At 26.5% G+C, this 18,586-nt stretch overlaps 2 protein-coding genes across 2 annotated transcripts; both read left to right on the forward strand.

The window, feature by feature from the left end:
- The first annotated feature begins 267 nt into the window (after positions 1-267).
- Positions 268-942, forward strand: LOC136092487 (vacuolar protein-sorting-associated protein 25-like). Its single transcript, XM_065820815.1, has one exon. It carries the CDS (start codon positions 293-295, stop codon positions 830-832), a length of 540 nt encoding a protein of 179 aa, XP_065676887.1. The 5' UTR covers positions 268-292; the 3' UTR covers positions 833-942.
- Positions 943-4,212: 3,270 nt separating this feature from the next.
- On the forward strand, positions 4,213-15,511 carry LOC136072136 (DNA-directed primase/polymerase protein-like). Its single transcript, XM_065820631.1, has 3 exons — positions 4,213-5,300; positions 5,938-6,045; positions 14,974-15,511. Exons 1-3 carry the CDS (start codon positions 4,253-4,255, stop codon positions 15,468-15,470), a joined length of 1,653 nt encoding a protein of 550 aa, XP_065676703.1. The 5' UTR covers positions 4,213-4,252; the 3' UTR covers positions 15,471-15,511.
- The last annotated feature ends 3,075 nt before the right edge of the window (positions 15,512-18,586 follow it).

Below are 18,586 nucleotides of genomic sequence, written 5' to 3' on the forward strand. Positions count from 1 at the left end.
TTTTTATTTTCTGTTTTTAAATGTGATTTTATTAATTTATATAAAATTTGCCAAATTTTTTCAAGTTTAATATAAGAATTATTACTATTGTGTGTGTGTATATATATATATATATATATATATATATATATATATATATATATATATATATATATATATATATATATATATGTATATGTATATGTATATATATGTGTATATATATATATATATATATATATATATATATATATATATATATATATATGTATATATCCTATTTTTTATTTGATTATTTTTTAAGAAACCAAAAATGAGCAGTTCTTTTGAATGGCCTTGGCAATATAATTTCCCTCCGTTTTTTACAATTCAACCAAACTTAGATACTCGAGCCAAACAAATTGAAGCGTGGGGTAGTATTATACTTAGTTATTTTAAACACAATAAACTGTATCGATTAGATTTAACTGAAGCACAATCCCATGTTTTATTCAACAATGCCAGCATCAACAGAAAACTTTCTAGAGATGGTATTTTGTTAGTATTAGAAGCTCTTGAAAAAACAGGTCATGTTGAGTGGGATAATCCTAAAGATAAAAAAAAATGCTATTTAATGTGGCGTAGGCCAGAAGAGTGGTCAGAGTTAGTTTACAACTGGGTGAACATGAACGGAATGACTGATACTGTTTGTACATTATTTGAGTTGCATTCAGGAGATGATACAATTGGAGAAGAATTTCACAACATTGATATTAATGTACTGAGAAAAGCACTTCAGATATTAGAAAAACGCGGAAAGGCACAAATTTTTACAGCCGAAAATCCACAAGAAGAAGGGGTCAAGTTTTTCTAATAGTTTCTCAAGTCAAATATTAGTTTTGTTTTTGTATAATATCTTGAAATGATTCTAATTTTTAGTTTCTATTTTTTCTTATTTTTATTAAATAACTAACATAAAAGCAGATACAGATTTTTTTAATTTTTTTTTTGCTTTAATAAAAAGTAACGTATGGCTTATAATTTTTTGTTTTTTTCTTGTTGAATTTCTAGAAGCAAAAACTGTTGCTGTCCTTTATAATTATGAAGAAATATTTATAGAGTTTTGCAAGTATCAATAAATATCTTATCATTTAAATTTAATTATTTATTGAAGATATGTGACTTCATTAGATCAAAATTACTCTTATTAATGAATCCAATTTTTTCTTTGGATTTTTCAATTATTTAAAATTTTGAATTTTTTACTTTATTTAAGAAATTATTTTTGTGTTTTTTTTTTTTTAGTTTTTTCTTGAAAATAAAAAAGATTTAATAAATTTCAAATAAATAATGTTATTTATTATATTTAATAACAAATGTACAATTTAGGTGAGAATAACTTGAATAATAATATTATTAATATTGTTCTTTTTATAAGTATAATTTTAAAAAACAATGCAAATGTTAAAAACTGTTATAATTAATTAAATTAATGCACAAAATAGTGAAATATATGCAGGCCTCGGCAAGAGTAAATGAGTGCAAGAGCATTGAAAAGCTTTCTTAAACAAACAAAGTGAGCCACGCAAGCTAAACAATGTTTAGCTCATGTGATCTAAACAGCTTTTTTATGAGAACTTTCAGTTTTTGTCAGATTATTCATAAAAAAATTACTTTCATTTATCACTCCGTGAAAAAATTCTTCAGATTAGTGTTTTCTTTGGGTTTTGACACCATATTCATTTATTCATTAACTACTTTACTTAATCGATAAAAAAATTGATATTCAATTTAAATAACAATTGCCTTTTTGTAAGCAAAAAAAGTTAATTTAAAACTCGAATTTTGTCTTTTTATAAGGTTTGCACAAAAATTTAATTTATTTAATTAATATCTAAATGTAAAGAAAAAAGTTTATATTTACGACAAAATTAAACTTTTGCGAGGGCAGTCAATTGCTCCCATAAACCACTTAAGGGAGTGTGGGCGAGAGCTAAAGCTTGGCTTCGCATCAAGGCCTGATATGAGTTACCTGTTAAAAAAAACTTTAAACCCAAAACCTACCAATACTCAAACACAATTACAGTCAAACATATTAATAAAATACAGCAACATTACAACAAACACCATACGAAACCCTGTTACAATAATCATGATATACTATAGATAACATAACAAACATTTTTAAAGCTGTTTTGGTTTAGAAACAAATGACATTGTGTAATGTATTTCAAATTTTTTTAACTGTTTAAAGCCATTATTATTTCATTTTTTTCATTTTTTTTTTTTTTTGTTTTTCATTTTTTTTAGTTCAATACTTAGACAATGATTCGTTATCAAAAGCCTAGGCGTATTGAGCTAAAAAAAACTGATCTCGATGATGCAGAAGAGATTAGAAAAGAGATTGTTTTGCTGTCGAAAAAAGAGGAAGAGAGTTTTTTGCGGCCAACTACAGCAGATACTTCAGAATCTAACCAAAAAGTAAAACGTGCAGAAATACGAAGACGACTTGGTTTTACACCTGAAACACTGCCTAGTGATGGAAACTCAGAAATGCACTTCTAATTTGAAAATTTCTCTTTTTTCGAATTGACATGAATAAAATTTTTTAAGTTAAAAAAATTTATTTTAAATAAAGCAATTATTTATTATAAAAATGTGTAGGAGTACAAAATCTTTTAATTTTATATATGCAGAAATTTTTATACATTTATGTGTTTGTGCATATATGTGTACATATATGCACAAACATATATATATATATATATGTGTGTAAATATATATATATATATATATATATATATATATATATATATATATATTTCTAAGGCTTTTGATAAAGTTTGGCATGCTGGTCTTCTCCATAAGCTTTCTTCTTACGGTGTATCTGGTAACATCTTTAAGATTATTGAATCCTTTCTTTCCAATTGTAGTATAAAAGTTGTCCTCGATGGATAGCACTCTTATTTTTATTCTGTATCTTCAGGGGTTCCTCAAGGTTCAGTCCTTGGCCCTATACTCTTTTTAATTTACGTTAACGATCTTCCAGATATTCTGACATCTAAGGTGGCATTGTTCGCTGATGATACTACCATTTATTCTTGTCATGATAAGAAGCCAATACTCTCTGGTTGCTTGGAGGGGGCATTTGAGCTTGAAAAGGATCTCATTTCTGCTACAGCATGGATCTCACAGTGGCTGGTGAACTTTAATTCAGATAAAACCCAATTTTTTTCAGCCAATTGTTATCGCAATAATTTAGATCTTCCTATATTCATGAACGGTAATGTACTTGATGAGTCATCTACCCTTCATCTTCTAGGATTGACTCTTACTTCCGATCTTTCTTGGAAACCATATATCAAATCAATTGCAAATTTAGCATCTGCTAAGGTTGCATCTCTTTATCAAGCTCGATGCTTTCTCACTTCAGATTCTATTCTCTGTCTCTATTAATCTCAAATCTGGCCTTGTATGTAATACTGTTGCCATATCTGGGGCGGATCTTCTAATGATGGGCTTTCTCTTTTAGAAAAGGTGCGAAAATGCATTGTAAACATAGTTGGACCTGCTCTAGCAGCCAACCTCCAACAATTATCACATCATCGTAATGTTGCTTCTCTTTCTCTTTTCTACAAATACTATAATGGGCACTGCTCTAAAGAGCTAGCGTCTCTTGTACCATCTACTATAAGTCATTCTCATGTTACTCGTCATTCAATTAAGTTTCATCCTTTTTCTGTGACTGTTCCTAAGTGCTCCAAAAACTCTTATTTGTCTAGTTTTTTTTCCTTGAACATCAGTCCTTTGGAATTCGCTTCCTTCATCTTGCTTTCGTGATTCATATAATTTGCAATCCTCTAAGTCGTCTGTCAATCATTATCTTGCTCTACAATCTTCATCTTTTCTCTTCCAGTAACTTCGAACTGTAATTAGTGATTGCTTGCAGCCTTGTTGGAAGTGAAGATGTTTAAAAAAAAAACTTTTGTATATATATATGCTTATATATGTATGTATATTAATAAGTATTTTATATATATATGTATGTATGTTTGTGTATATGTATGTATATATATATACATATATATGTATATATATATGTATATATATACATGTGTATATATATATATACATATATATATATATACATATATATATATATATATATATATATATATATGTATATATATATATATATATATATATATATATATATTTATATATATATATATATATATATATATATATATGTATATATAAATTCTTGTACAGTCAAGTATGTCAAGTATCTAGTATGGCAAAAGTATCCTTTAAGGTCTCTTCATTTTATGGAGCTACTAGAAAAGAATATTTGTATCAGTTGAAAAAAAAGCATCATTTAATTGAATGCAAGAAACATTCTTTGCGACATTCAACAATTTATCAGAGGAATTCATACTTTGATGAGCGAATTGTTTGGAAGTGGTTTCCTCGACAACAAGATGCTTTTAATTATTGCAGTTTGACTAAAGAGAAATATCTTTGTTTGTTTACTTCTGAAAAAGTTGATAGTAAGCGTAAATTTTTAGTCACATCTCATCAACAGTTTTGGAATAGATACTCTAAAATGAAATCATCTGAAAAACATTTTTATGAAGTTATAGCAGAATCTAAACCTTGTCGCTTATATTTTGACATTGAGTTTGATAAAACTAAGAATCCAAATTTAGGTAATGGTATTGAAGTATTAGAAACTTTTATTCAACTTGTTTGTTCCTGTCTTCATTCACGTTTTAAAATTACCATAGGCCGTAAAAATGTTGTTGATTTAGACTCTAGTACTGAAAATAAATTTTCCAGACACTTAATTTTTCACCTTGAAGATAATACTCTTTTTATAAATAACATGGAGTGTGGACAATTCGTAAAATCGATATGCTTATGTTTAAGTGATTATTTAAATACTGGTGTATCAAATAGTTATTTTTCTAATGATAAGTTTGAAAGAGTTACAGCAGCTATGCCATCGATTGAAAGTTTACACAAAATAATGGTAAATAATGATGAAGGTAAAACTTTTTTATGTGATTTATCTGTTTATTCAAAGAATCGGAATTTTCGTCTATATCTTTCCAGCAAGTTTTCAAAAAAAATACCATTGACAATTGCTTCTGAAAACTTATTTTGTTTTAAAAGTAAACTTACAAAATCAGAACAACGAGTTTACAAACTCCAAAATAAAATATTTGATAAAGATTATTGTCAATTTTATGATACTTTAGTATGCCCAGACATAGATTGGAACATACGTTTGTTAACTTCTGTTGGAGATGCATTACCTGTAACTAGTTCGATCAATCCAGGTATTTTTTGCCTTTGGTTATCAACAAGTTTTTCAAAAGTTTAAAGTTTTAAATCTAATAATATTTTTAACTGGAATGTTTTTAAAGGTTTTCAAGATTGCACCTTTTAAAGTTTTTTCAGAAATGAAATAGTAAACTTAAGATTTATTCTTTGTGTACATATTTGATAGCATTTCCTAAGTACACATTTTATAGCGCTTAATAATTCCACATCTTAGATTTTTGTGTAGTTAATATTTTTATAACATTTATTATGTACTCTATTTATAGTATCATTTAATAGGCATTTTCTAGTATTCCTTAAGTAAAAAATTTTTTGCATCATTTAAATTAGTTCATATTTTAAAGCATTCCTTTTAAGTCAAAAGTTAAACCATAGCATAAAAATTTTTTTCAACCAGACTAAAAAATAAAAGTAATATTTTTTATTAAAATATTTTTGAATAAAACTCTTTTTTATAGAATTACATGATCTTACGATAAAATGATGAAAAATATTTTTTCCAAAAATTTTGAGAATTTTTTTTTTTTTTAATTTACTAAAATAGTAAATTTTATTCAATTAAAACAATAAATTATTATTTTAATTAACTAAAATAGATTTAGTTTTATAAAGAAAAAAATGTTTTTGATTTAGTCTGCTTAGTAACATGTAAAGAAAGAAGATGTGATGGTTTTAAAGTATCTCCGTATCCAGAGCTTGATCAGTTTGTTCTCCAACAAGCATCTATTAATAGTTTAAATGGTTTCTTTATTTGTTTCATTTTTTTAGGCTATTTTGATAATTTATTCATTGATTTATTTATAATTTGTATACTTTTTTGTTATGTTGTAATTGTTTTATTTATTTATATGTCCAAGTTGAATTATGTTTGCTTGCATCATAGTCATAGTTTTTAATTAGTCTGGTAATTTTAATTAGCCGTTATCTATAGATTTTGTAATTATTTAAAAAATAAATTGAACTTTATGGAATGATGGGACTGAGAGTGATCAGTTTAATGACTTTTTCTGGCGCAGACTTTGTTAATTTGATGCTGTTTTAGCTGCTATCGATTTTCTATTTGTTAGAAACAGACTTCAATTTTAGTTCAAATATTAGGTTACCTAATTTAATTTATCCTAAAATAAGTGAAGAAAGTATATTTATGTGTTTGTTTTGCAAAAACCTATTTATATCGCAAGGTGACTTGTCACCTCAAAACCAAACACAAGGACAAGATTAATGATAAACAATTTATAAAGAATAAAAGTAAGCAAAGGTTATTCTTTATCTTATTAGATTTCATCTTATTTAGTTTAGATTACAGAAAAGCTTGCTACAGATAAATAGTACCTGCTATAAGCTGAATTTAAAAATTTTAAATTAAGCAGTTATTTCAAATATTTCAAGAAGTCATTACAGCTTAGTTTCAGTAAAAAAATGTTAATTCATTTTATGGAAATGATGAAATTTTTTATCATTCTTCAAAATATTTTATGAAACAACAAGTTCTTTTTAAAACCTTAGCCAAAATTGTACTTTTCTTTTAAGTTTTAATATAGCAAATCTTGTCCTTTATTATTCTGACTGATCCCACTTTTATCAATGACATTATAACATTTAAGCATGTATCCCACTACATTACTAAACAAAATATTTTATTACGACTTAGTGTGAATGTTTTTGGTACCTCTTATCCTACAATTAGTTCTAACATGTCTAAATTGTATCTTGAGCAGTGTTTATCATATTTGCTTGCTGCCAAATCTGCATGATCGTCTTACACTGTATATACAAGTTCGTAGTTTTTATTTTTTATAAGATAAGATGAAAGCTTTCAAGGTTGAAAATAGTCAAAATTGATAAATTAAAAACATCAATTAAAAAACACCCTCAATTTTGGAACAAGGACATTAAAGAGAAAGTGAAATGACTTAAACTAAAATGACTAAAAACTAGTAAAAAAAGCAAAATGCTTTTATTACATACAAAGATAATTTATAAAAATATTTGTTAAAATAATTTAATCATGTTGTAAGAAATGCATAGATAATAGATAATTCTGTTTTAGTTTATTAAAATATTTGAATATGTATTTTTACAAGTTGCTTTAAAAAAATGCAATTTTAAGAATTTAAACTGATTTTTAAGGAGCCACAACTCTTTACTTTTAATTCCTTCATAAAATCAATTCTTTTTTTAGCTGCCCTAACTTGCTCAATTTTGAATTAATGTGGTTTTAAAAAGTTCATTTTTTAAAAAAATTTGAGAGGTAAAAGCTAATACGACGCAAATTGACAAAGCACACATTTATATATATATATATATATATATATATATATATATATATATATATATATATATATATATATATATATATATATATATATATATATATATATATTGCATGCAAAAGTTAATATCAATTTTCTTTCATTTGAGTATAAAATGAATATAAAGTTAGCTTTATTTCAACTTTATTTAGTTATTAAAGACAGAATTTTGATTGATAAAAATAAATTACTTCAAAATTTACTTTTTGATTACATTTTTTTTAGAGTACAGATAAAAAATTATTCTTGCTTAAACTTATATTCAAGATAATTATCTGTAATTATTGTTTTTTGATACACTGTGCTTTCTTTTCTTTTTTAATTAAATCCCGTTTGAATATGTACTTTAGTGATGCAATATTTAGTAGCTTTTTCACATCATCTTTTTTGCATCAAGTTTAAATAAATTACTTTATTTGCTAATATATACATTCCAATACAGCATAATAAAAACAAAAAATTGTATTTTAAATAAGTAATAATGAATTTTAGTTTAAGAAGCTTTGATATACTAGCTATTTTTAAAGTATTTATGCAAATTTATTAAAATCTTAATTTTTTTTTTTAATTATTATTTTTTACTTAGTTTACTAAGTTTTTAGTTTTAGTTTACTAAGTTTTTTACTAAAATATAATAAAAATGGAAAAATATTTTTGCGCAAAATTTATTGTTGGTATTGCACTCTAAAAAATAAGGTTGATCTTTTTCTACTATAGGGTAGGATATGTGATATATCCTTAGTAAAGTATAATTTTCTACCTTCTTAGGTAGAAAATTATACCTTCAAGGTAGAAAATTGAATGACAAATCATTTCTTTTAATATAAATCAGGTAATAATTAAGTTATAATTTTCTACCTTATAAGGTAGTAAGTTATATCTTACTAAAGTACAATTTTCTACCTTAAAAGGTAGAAAATTATACCTCACTAAGGCAATTATACCTTACTAAATTATACCTTATTAATCACATATCCTACCCTAAGGTAGAAGTTTCTAACTAAAGGGTGATCAAGGAATAATTGCTTTTAAACTATCTAAAATTATAAATGTACCTGAATTTTCTTGTTTCTGTTAAGATACCAACATAATGTAAAGAGTGATATATAGATTATGAACTAATCCAGCTAAGTAAAATTTACATAAAATTGAAACTGATTTACCAAAACTAGCATAATTTACTCCTGGCATTTCAATATTTATCCCAGAATATATAGTTGTAAATATTATATTATAGTGAAATATGTTTACATTAATGCACTCCAAAGAAGGCTGAGCACTAGTATAGAAAGGAACTTATGTGTTTTTAGAAAACAGCCTGTGTTTCCAGGCTAATTAAATACCATGACTATGTTCATACTTATCTACAATACTTTTGTTACATACTGCAAAACAAATTCTTTAGTATTAATCAGCACTATTGCAAAAATGAAACAACCAAACAACACAGGACAAAAATGTTGTTGAGTTTTATCAGTATGTATATAATATTGGTTAGATTATTGTAAAAAAATCTATTTTTTAAATTACATGGTGCATCCCTCCTATCTTGTTTTTTTTAATAAAATATGAATGTGTGCAAAATATTAGATCATTTGATGATGTTTTGGCCTAACCCAAAAACTGATTTTTATTGAAGGAATCTTTATATTTTCACGCTAAAATGATGAAAAAGTATTTGTAATGCAGTATGGTTTCATAAAAAGAGAAGATATAATATATATGTGATGTATATGGTAAGTGAAAGGTACAATTACATAATAATAGTTATAATATAGTTTGTACAACATTATAATTGCATTGTAAATTACATGAAGTCATTATATTTAAAGTTTCCTTTTAAAAGTTTGGAAATTTTTTGTGGTGAAATTCAACAACTCGCAATAAAAACTGTTTTTGTTTTTCATCATTTAAAACACTAGTTTTAAATGATGAAGAACAAAACAATTGTACATTCTGTACAAATGTTTCAACTTCTTTGTAATTGGAATCTTTTTGCTACTCAGTAAAAGGTTTTTACAGCTCATTGGCACTAAAATAAGAAGAAGAGTTGGCACTAATTTTAAAACTGTAAATTAAGAACAGGATTTAGGTCCAATAAGTGATGTTAGTTTTGTACTGTTGGTAAACGAAAATAAAGTTGGAAAACTTATTTCAAACTCTAATGACTGAGGAATGTAAAGCAATGCTTAAGCAATTATTTGCTGTTCTGAAGAAGAAATTATTTTTGAAAATAGAGAAAACACTGCACATTTTTCTGTTTAGTACCACAAGGGTCATTCCATTGCTTTTAAAACTGCATTTGCAACTTGTGAATCATGTTTGCAATAATTCTTTAAGTTATGCTGTAGTTTGAGATCATTGTAAACTGCATTGGCCTTGATGGATGAGCAGAGCTAATTTTTAATTTTTTTGTTGTTGTTGTTGTAATTCACCTCCCCAAGACCAAGAAGGCCACTACAGATGAGGAGGCTACTTGTGGTTATAACCCTCTCCCAACTCTATAACTCCGAAACACAAACCTTGACGAACAAGGCCGATGCGCAGAGAAACAAGTTGAGCACGGTACTACCAGGGACGTGGTGGAAATCGAACTCAGTGTAAGTGTTATAAAGAGCATTAAATTTGCTTATTGCTTCCAGTTTTGTGATCATGTCCTGGTCATATCTTGCTTGAAAATTAAAAGCTGACATCTTTTAAAGATAAAAAGTTGATGGTATCCATCAAGCACAATGACCTGCTCCTTTTTTCATCTTTTAGGTCTTTCACCAAGAAGTATCAACATCAATTCAGCACATTTCTAACAGTCAGCACAAGATAGCAAGTTTTTCCTATTTTCTTAGAAAGTATTTTTTTCTATGACTGTATAGATTGTTTTGCATGGGTTTGCAAACTTCTGTATTTTAATTTAAGGGTCTTAAAACCAGATTCTGCGTTAATAATTGGCCAAATTGATTTTCTGAATTGAATAAATTTAGTGTTTTAGGAGCCTGATGTTGTACCAAACAATTCTTAGTAAACCAAACTTAGTATTCTTTCATATGTGAAGTGTTAACCAATAGAAATAATTTTTTCTAAACAGTTAAATACAAGCTCCACTTTTATACCCAAAGCTGTAGTATTAAAAAATAAGCAATCTTACATTACCTGAAATGTAAGATTAAAATGTAAGATACCTCATTTGCAAGGTCAAATGTGGCTTTAGCTTGCTCTTTACCTTTATAATTATTTATGATTACTGGGATTCCAAAAACCTTGCCTTCTTCAAAGTCTGACATGCCAGATATTAGAATAGTTGGTCTTTCTTTATTATTTTTTTTGAAGTCTGGAACCAGTTTACTATCCCAATATACAGTTGAATGATTTGGTGCCTTAATTTTAACCTTAATTGATTCTGCTGATGATTTCCTTCTTGACCTGCTTTTAATGTGCTTTTATTTGAAAGAGTTGAGAATTGCTCCCATAAATTATATTTGTTGATCAGCTATCTATTGTTTAGTGTATATCCCATGGGATATAGACTGAATATATTATTTACATATATATATATATATATATATATATATATATATATATATATATATATATATATATATATATATATATATATATATTATTTTCATATATTATTCAATCTTCTTCATTTGAAATTTAATTCCAGTGCATGAAAAAGCGTATGCAGGATGGTAATTTTTTAGTTAGTCTGGGCGATTTAAAAAATTAATTTTTTTCTATTTAAATTAAAATAAGAATAGCGAAAAGAATGCTTTGAATAAATGCTAGATAAAACAATTTTTAAAAAAACTGGTAAAAAAAGCCATTTTTCAAGTTGCGCAAATGAACAAAAAAGTTTTGTTGCAATTTAAAACAAAATGTTTTTAGTTTTTTGGCAAGCGCTCTTTTATGCGCTCTCCAAAGTTATTTGGGGCGTGTGGAGAAGACTGATTATTATATTATATATTATTTTGCTTTGTAAATGGATTATTAGATAGATTTAAAGTAAGTGACTGAGTTTTGTACAGATTGCTGTACTTTTTACACCACTAGTTAAAGGAACTATCAAGTCAGGAATTTCAGTTGAATCAGGCTCAACCTTAGCAACATCCATCTGAATCACTTGAATCAAAAAATCTTCTTATCAAGTTCTTCAAAAATGGTTTTGTTTATTTAAGTTAAAGATTCTAGTTGCCTTTGCTCTAGGATTTTCCTTGTAACGTTAAAAAATTTTTTTTGTTATTTTATTAAACATAAATTTTGTTAAAAATTTTTTTTAAAAAAGCCCCCAAATATTCTTATATGTTTCAAAAGCATCAAAAATGTATACATCAAAAGTTGTTATTAAAATATTTTTAATTGCTTGAAAACATATTTACAAATTTTATTGTTTAAGAACTTCTAAAATTGTTAACTAGGCAGTGGTTATCCTGCTCAGTGGAAAAAAACATAATATTGATTAAACTCATGTATGTGCCCTCTTCTCTAACACCCCCTCCTCCTAATTGTACACATTCATATGTTTTTGGGTGAACCCTTCCCCTCCCCTCCCCTCTTCTCCCCAAGTAGCCTCCTTGACTGAAATAGCCTTCTCGGCTTTGAGAGAAGAGAAATTGACATAATAAAAAATCAAATCAAATTAATGAGTAAAGTTTAATTTATCAGAGTAAAACAAAAACCCAGAGTATGAAGATGTTTTCTTAGAGTATATTAATCAATAACATATTCTATTAAAGAATTTTTTAGAGCTTGTAAAATCTATTGATTTCTCTCTTAATTATTTGATAAAATTTTTGCAACAAAATACACTTTATCTAAAGAATTTTTAAAATGAACTTGAAATTAAAAAAAAAAATTTAATTAGGAGTATTTAAAAAAAAAAGTATATGTTTTTGAAAATAGCCTAAAACATGTGAGCTAATTGCTATATAGCGTTAACAGCCACACTGCAAACAGTATTTGCGACACTGCAAGCAGTATAATTATGTTTATTGATGATGTTTATTTTCGAATCAATAGTGAGTGTAATTTAGCAATTGATCAAAGTAATGTTTTTTTAATCAAAACATTATAAATCTGATGAATTATTAAAAAAAGAGAGAGAAAATGGAATCTTCTAGTCTTTAGAAACTTTAATAATTTTGTAAAAATTTTATTTATTAAAAATGCTACACTAAGTACCAAATAAATGAAGCAAAAGCTTATAATAAACAATTTTTATTGTTTTGAAAACAAAAATCAATATATGTATTGATTGATTATAAAACAGTTTTTGAAAATGCTCTTGTGCATACAAAATTTGAATTTAGAGAGAAGAAAAGAATAAAATATATAATAGTATTATAAAAAATAATTAGACTTTTCTCTAAAAAAAAAAAGGTCTTTTAGAAAAAAAGTGGAGGGGCCTGTGCCCCTGTGCTCTCATTCTGTTGTTGAGCACAATCAACTTATAACATTCTCCAAGGTGTTGTTCTTGGAATACTTACTTCTCCTTATTGCAATTTCTTGTAGCAAGCAATTCTAGGCATCTAAAATAAAAAAGATAAGCAGGTAAAATTAAACTTTAGCTAAACATGAGAAATAAGAACAAGAGATTATTCCTTTTTATTTTTCTAATAGTTATTTATAATTAAAGTAATTATTACAGTAATTATAAAAGTAATTATTACAAAGTAATTCCTTCAAGGTAATTCTTCAATAATGGCGGTGGTTTTTTTTTAACGGAAATAATGAAGGGAAAGAAAAAAGAAGAAAGTTTACAGAATTATTAATAACTTAAAGAAAATTTTGAAATATAGAAAGCAAAAATAGTAAAACAGAAAATCTTTTTTAAGTGAATAAAAAAAAATAATCATTGAAAGATATAACTAGACGTAAAACTTAAAAAGAAAGACACAAAAGAAAATTTGAATTTTAAATCAATTTTAAATATAATAAAATATATTTTTAATCAATTTTATTTTATTTTGTTATTGTATATATATATTTTTAATTTTATTTGTTTATCACATTTTTATTTATATTTATTTTAGATACTAATTTATCATTAGATTATTTATTTTGTTATATTATATTAAATATTTTATTATTATATTATTAGTTTATAATACTCATAACTTATAATTAGTTTTTTTATTTTTTTAATTAAGCTATAATCATTATTTTGCAGCTGCCTGTTTGTTTTAATGTTATTTCATTATCATTCATCATTGTTATTGTTAATACTTTTATAGCTGTTATATTTTGGTTATTGTTATCCCTATTATATCTAATAATCTTACTTATTGATATTATTAACTTTTTACTACTACTATTTACATAGCTATTTACTTCATTATTCATTATCTCCAGATCCTTTCAAATATTGCAAAAGTTAGTTTTTTTTCACTAGTTTAACTATGACTTTAAACTGTCATCTGTGTAAAAAAAAAAGTTCAAGTTGCCGCTCAATTCAATGTGACATGTGTTTGTTTTGAACTCATTCAAAATGCAGCAGGCTTGATACTGAGTACAATTTACTACAATTAAGTCGCTCACTGCGGCATTGTGTAAATTGTACAAAGAGTGTCTTTCCATTCACAAATGTACCAGATAACGAATTCAAATTACTATTTTCTTCTGACAAAATTCTTATAACTAATGATTTACCTCAGTCAATAATCTCTTCCTGTCTTCTCATTTAAATAAAGTTTCTACTCAAATTAATGATTATGTTTCATTTCATGTTTTAGATTCCGATGAAGAAATCTGTGCGTCAATAGACATAGTTTGCAAATATTATGATATAAGTAAATTCTGGTTACTAAAGTTCTGAGAACAATTTTATTCTAACTTATTGACATGCTTTTCACTGAATATTTAAAATATACTCTTATTTTTTTAATTATGATTACTGCAGCTATTATCATTAACTTCTTTTTTGTTTATTTTTTATTATTATCATCAAAGTATGATTATTGTATGTTGACTTTGTTTATGTTCTATGTGTGTATGCTTATTATTAATCATATTATATTTAAAAACTGGTGTCACTCCTTTGATCAGAATTCTGTTTGAGTGACACCATCCTTATCAATCATTTAGTTATTATTATTAAATATTTATAATTAATTTACTCATTATTATATTATTTTATATTATTTTTATTTATATAGATATATTTTTTTATTAATCAATTATTTTCACTTACTACAATCAATAGATTTTTTTTATTATTATTATATTCATTATTATTATATTATTGTATGATTTAAAAAGGGGAATAAATATCTTGTTGTTGTAGTTGAACTTTATATACTTTATATACTCTATATTTTTATATTGTAGTTGAACTTTATATACCTTATATACTTATATACTCTAGGTTCGATACGACGATGGATACATTACGAGGAAAGACACATGATGATCTACGATCTTGATAACAATCGATGGTGTGCTAACATAGGACGAGAACATAAAAGTAACCATGTTTACTACGTTGCTGACCTTCGTTCTAAAGTTGTTTACCAAAAATGCCACGATCCGAACTGTGCCAATTTTAAGTCCTCAGAAATACAAATACCAATTGAAGTCCTACCCTTTACCGATAATGACGTTATAGAGCAGTTTGAGATTTCTACTGACGAATACCTAAATATGATGTTTAGTGAGGACTTTTTGCCTGATACAAATGTACTAGAGAAAATTAACTCAGATCAGCAAGTTCAATATGAAAATGATACAAATGTGCTACAGAAAATTAACTTAGATAAACAAGTTCAATATGAAAATGATAACGACACATCAATAAACAGTAAGGAATTTGACGCATTATTTGAGGAGGATCTACCGATTGATGTTTTATGTTCGGAAAGTTGAATTTATTGTTTATAGTGATTAAATTATTTAATTATTGTTAATTGTTGTATTATTCTATTGATTGTTAATTATTTTGATACAAAATGACCGAAATAATATTCTTTTGTCAAAATGAGCATATGGCAAACTGACCAATACCTGGCCACTTTGCATTTATTATTTTTAAAAATAAATTCGCATCGCGTAATATAAACAAATAAATTTGGTTGTAAATAGGTTACTTAACAATGAATGGAATTATATTAAGTTTTTAACAAAATTAAAGTTAGCATGTGTTTAGGCATCAATTTTTTAGATGCTAGCTAAAAAACCTATTTCTGGCCATTTGAACTTAATTCTGATTGTATCAATAAAATTCACAAATGAAATAAATTATTGATCAATTTATAAAATTCACATAAATCCATATGCAGTTTTAACAATATTACTTTCCAATTTTACTTGCAATTCGAGCGATTCGAAAAAACCTTTTAGAATTTGAGTGTAATCATTAAAACTTTGAAAATACCAAAAATTGAGTTTACGGTGACAAAAAATTTATCAAATGTTTCAAGTATGTTTTCGAAGCTTTGGGAACTCTTCGTATATTTTAATCTAAATATCTTAAAAATTACAAGATTGCAATGTTATTTTTTTATCTGAGCAATCTCACTCTTCATTAAAAATTTTAGTGCTTTTAAAAATTGGTTGACGTTGAAGAAGTAATCAAAGGACGAAACATAAGCCTCAAAATGGAAAATGAAAATTTTGCACATCTGCACTGATTCAAAAGCTGTATTTTATTGGGTTACCAACGCACTCACTTGAAAATCCAGATTAAGAACAAAAATTAAAAAAAAAATGTTTATAAGAAGAAGATAGTGGAAGAATATTAACTAAGAGTAGATATTAAGTTTGTGGCTTCGAAGTTTAACTTGGTCAATACTCGAATGTCTAACAGTTGAAATGGCAGAAAATGGGGTTATTAGAACTTCGCTATCTTCAAAAGAAATCAATCATGTTCAAAGATCCACAGGACATTATGGCGTAAAAGAAAACACTCATAAATTTGATCTAGCATTAACCAAGAAATAAATAAAACAAACGGTTGAGAAATGTGTAGCTTGTCAATCAATTGATCCAAGTTTGCGATGTCATCAAGGTGTCAAAAAAACAGCGAAAAGAGTTTCGTGTGGCATACTCGAGGCAGTTTATTGGTATAACGTCAATCCAAAAGATAGCTATTACTCTTCTACACCTCCAAACAAATTATACCAATACGAAATGAGAGTGAGTACTGATATTTGTCTGATAGAAAGATGTTTTTACCCTTTTCCTGTCTCAAAGCATAAGCAAATTATACAAGCAGCCATCGATAAAAAGTTCAATATTTTACCGTACGTTTAATTTTTTTTTTGGCTCTTCTATACAATTGCTACTAGACAACAGTGGACCAGAGTCTACACCATAAGGAAATCGGGTGTTTATATCATCTTCGTAACTTTGCTTAGTTTGGCAAAAGTTAAGAAAAATTTATGCAAATAACTGTGTAAAATAAAGTCAGAAAAAAGCAAGTGTAACTTTTCTTGTTTAAAGTTTGCTAAGCATTTTTTCAAAAAACGTCATAGAAAAAATAATTGTTTTAAAGTTCTTTCGTAAGTAAAAACTTAACTTCGTAAGTTATTGTGCGCTAAAGGTAACACAAAGTTTGTAAATATGGCAGCGTATTTTTGAAATTAAGCTAAATTGCGCAAAGTTTCCGCAAACTTTAGACTTAAAAAGTTTTGAGAATCCGCACCTAGTAATCTTGGCACAATATTGGCATGCCAAAATTTGTTTTTTTTTTTTTGTTTTTTGTGCCAATATTGGATATCTTGGCTAATATTGGTTAAAACAGAGGGGCTTAACCCACTGCCCGCTGGAATTTTTTTGCCTTAAAAGACATTTGGCCATTTAGATATTTCTGGCAACTAATTTCTTCTACCGCATTTTTTCAAAATTAAATTTTCTAATTATTTAATTTCTGTGACTAAATCAAATTAAATTTATAATCATAACTATTTTTTGATAAAAATTAATTTTTAACTAGTATACTCCTTGGGAGTTTGGTACCAGATTACTAATATAGCAAAGCAAAAAAAACAAAAACACTTTTTAGAACAAAATAGAACTGATTGAAAAAAATAAGTGAAAAGTGTTCTTTGAAACTACAAAATATTTTTTAATTTAAAATGGCCGAAAGTGACAAATAGTCAAACTTAAAAAGAAAACGTGAAAGTGGATTATTATCAAAGCCTTGTTTCAGGGGTAAATGGGAAGAAAATTCTTGTTTATACAAACACTGTCAGTAAAGTTTTGTTTTTAAAAAATTCCACAGTTTTCACTGTCAGTTAAAGTTTTCACTGACGTTTCACTGAAACGCACACGGAGTTCAATATAAAATACCCAGCTGGAGCTCAGAAGAAGTTTTATTTTAAAACAGAAGAATCAAATCTCAAATCAGCAAAAAATATTTATTAGGAAAAGTGATGAAATGCATAACATGATGAAAGTGTCTTTCCGAATTTCATTTCTCCTTGCAAAAAAGAAAAAGTGCTATTCTGATAATGAAATCATAATAGGCCGCCTCATTTAAGCTGAAAACGCGGAAGACAATAAAATCAAGTTGTTGTCTTAAAACAATGCCCTTTATCGGAACAAAGTAGCAAGAAGAGTAGAGGCTTTGGTCTCCAAACAAATCATAGTAGTCTCAGAAACATCAAGGTATTTTTCAATTATCATTAGAGTGTGAACTGATGAAAAGTTCATCTTGGTCAAGTCATTTGGCTTTTTAAGTCAACATAACAAAATCTTAACTAATTAAAAACAGGTCTACAAAATAAAAATAGCCTATTTTCAAACAGATCAATGCTTTTAAGTACATACTAAAGTACTACTATATAACAGCTTAACTCAGAGAAGTTTTGATCTTTTTTCAACCTTACAAATATTTCAGCTTAAAAATTCAAGTTTTTTGATCGACGGGATTAATTTGAAAGAGCTTTTTGAAAATCCAGTGTCCCCTGATCTCAAAGAGTTCTAAAAACTTGTTTCCAAATCTGATTTTCCAGAACTAGTTAACATTGCACTTATATTTG

The sequence above is a fragment of the Hydra vulgaris genome, chromosome 15 (genome assembly GCF_038396675.1).
Source record: "Hydra vulgaris chromosome 15, alternate assembly HydraT2T_AEP".
Classification (NCBI taxonomy): Eukaryota; Metazoa; Cnidaria; class Hydrozoa; order Anthoathecata; family Hydridae; genus Hydra; species Hydra vulgaris.